General features: G+C 33.8%; 1 protein-coding gene across 1 annotated transcript in view; it reads left to right on the top strand.

The window, feature by feature from the left end:
* Positions 1-1,968, top strand: part of MIA2 (MIA SH3 domain ER export factor 2) — a 110,444-nt gene that overhangs the window by 42,212 nt on the left and 66,264 nt on the right. Inside the window, exon 7 of the mRNA XM_045287642.1 lies at positions 1,186-1,317. Coding sequence (XP_045143577.1) covers positions 1,186-1,317 — 132 coding nt within the window. The remainder of the gene's footprint in view (positions 1-1,185; positions 1,318-1,968) is intronic.

The following is a 1,968-nucleotide window of genomic DNA, read 5'->3' as shown; positions in this document are numbered from 1 at the left end:
TCTTGTCCAGGGGATTTTTTGGTTGGTAATCCCTTGATAACCTTGTCTATTTCTTCTATTGCTATGTGTCTGTTGAGATTCTTGACATCCTCTGGGGTTAGTCTAGGAAGGAAAAAAAATTTTAATTAAAAAAAAAATGTCCAGAAAAGTATAGTCAAGTTGATTTGATCCAGATGAATGAACAGTATGTAGATTATAATTCAGAGGAAAAACATATATAGATGAGTTATGAAAGAGATTTTGAAAAATAAATAAATGAATAAAAGAAAAGGATTTTGAATAAGAGAATAATCATTGAAAGATATTTTTTTTTCATTAAGAAAGGCCCAATAAGGAATTTACTATAGATTAGGCTTAGAGTTGAAACCAGGAAAGAATCCAACCTGGTCAGACTCCACGTAGTTCTTAAAATTTCTTTTTATTTTCTTGCTTCCTTTTCTTTGTGACTTTCTGGAACCTAGGAATAAAGAACCACAGAAATCAAACGCATGAGGCTGAGTTGGCCCCAGAGAAAGGACCAGCTGCCCAAAGCCTTAAACTACACTGTGCTAGAGACCTTTGAGGAGAGAAGAATTATAGAAAGGTTGTGGGTACAGGAACATTATCTTTGTCAGAGGAAAAACAGAAACAGTAACTCTTCAATAAAGTCCCTACCTGTATATTTACGCATCAGCATTCATATTTATAGATAACAGAAATAAGATCCACAAAAGTAGAAGAATTCACGTTCCAAACCTGTGTTATATCAGCAACCCAATGGCTTTCAACCCCTCTCCTCCTTTTTCCCCTGCAAAACTGAACTTTTCTTTTTTAACCTTTTAGGGAAATCATGTATGAAACCCCAAAATACTGTAGATAAAAGCTAAACGTGAAATCAGAGTAAGGAGACCTGAACCTCAGACAACACAGCATTTTTGTCTATTTCTCATTTGTGTCGGCAAACTTTGAGTCACCTGCATTGAACTGCAGAGTGAGTTATGGCATTCATCATGTTGATATTGCTTAGTGGTAGTGGAAAGTTGCTGGAAGTGTGTACTCAGATATCTTTAGTTTTGTGGTAGCCTAGTCATCCACTTCAGCAAAATGGTGTTAGTAGAGTTGACCATATAAACTTTTTACACTGTGCATGTAATGAACAATTTTTATTGAAAGTACATTTAAAAAAACTTTGTTTTTATCTTGAAGGTTGTAGCAGCCTTGCCTGATGATATGAAACCCAGTCCTAATTCTGATGGTTTTCCCTGGGAATTGTTGATATGTGCATCTATTTTTGGATTTTTTGCTGTTATTCTGTTTGTGTGGAGAAGTTTTCAATCGGTAAGTAGAGCTATTCTAAACGAATTTTTGTTCTATGTTGAAGAAGTAAAGTTTATTTTAAGTGAACAAGTTATGTGTAGCAACTAGAAACTGAGTATAGATTCAAAAGAATTTTTAAGTATAAATATTTAAAATAATTTTTTGTTGACGTGTTCTATACAGATACTAAAACCATACCTTTCTTCCTTTTTGTTTTGTTTGTTTTTTGTTGTGTATGTGTGTTCACTTTTAATTATATATTGAGTATTTGTGAACGTACCACCCAACCTGGCATCTATAACATTGACCGTCACTTTTATTTAGATTGTCATTCCTCATTTCACCCTCTATTCTGGATCCTGTGTTAATCATTTATTTTAAAAAGTTTTGCCCTATCTTCATGTGTATGTGTAGTGGGATTTAATTTTTCAAAACGGGCACCATACTACATATCTTCTTTTGGAACTTTTTTTCTACTTCTTGTATTACTTAGATTCAACCTTATTTTTGGCTGTAGCTATTACTTTTTAGTTTTGACTGTTGATGCCCTTGGTATATCTGGAGTTAATCTGTAGTCTGATGAGAGATTCTGTGTAATTTGTTCCCCCAAGAAATCACCTTTTTTCCCCCTGCTATATTAAATAGTATCTCCTTTCCCCACTAATCTGCCAT

This window comes from Echinops telfairi, unplaced genomic scaffold, assembly GCF_000313985.2.
Source record: "Echinops telfairi isolate 266 unplaced genomic scaffold, ASM31398v2 ScPeMD7_18;HRSCAF=68, whole genome shotgun sequence".
Lineage (NCBI taxonomy): Eukaryota > Metazoa > Chordata > Mammalia > Afrosoricida > Tenrecidae > Echinops > Echinops telfairi.
Note: the sequence above shows the minus strand (reverse complement) of the source record. Positions and strands in the feature narration are given on the sequence as shown.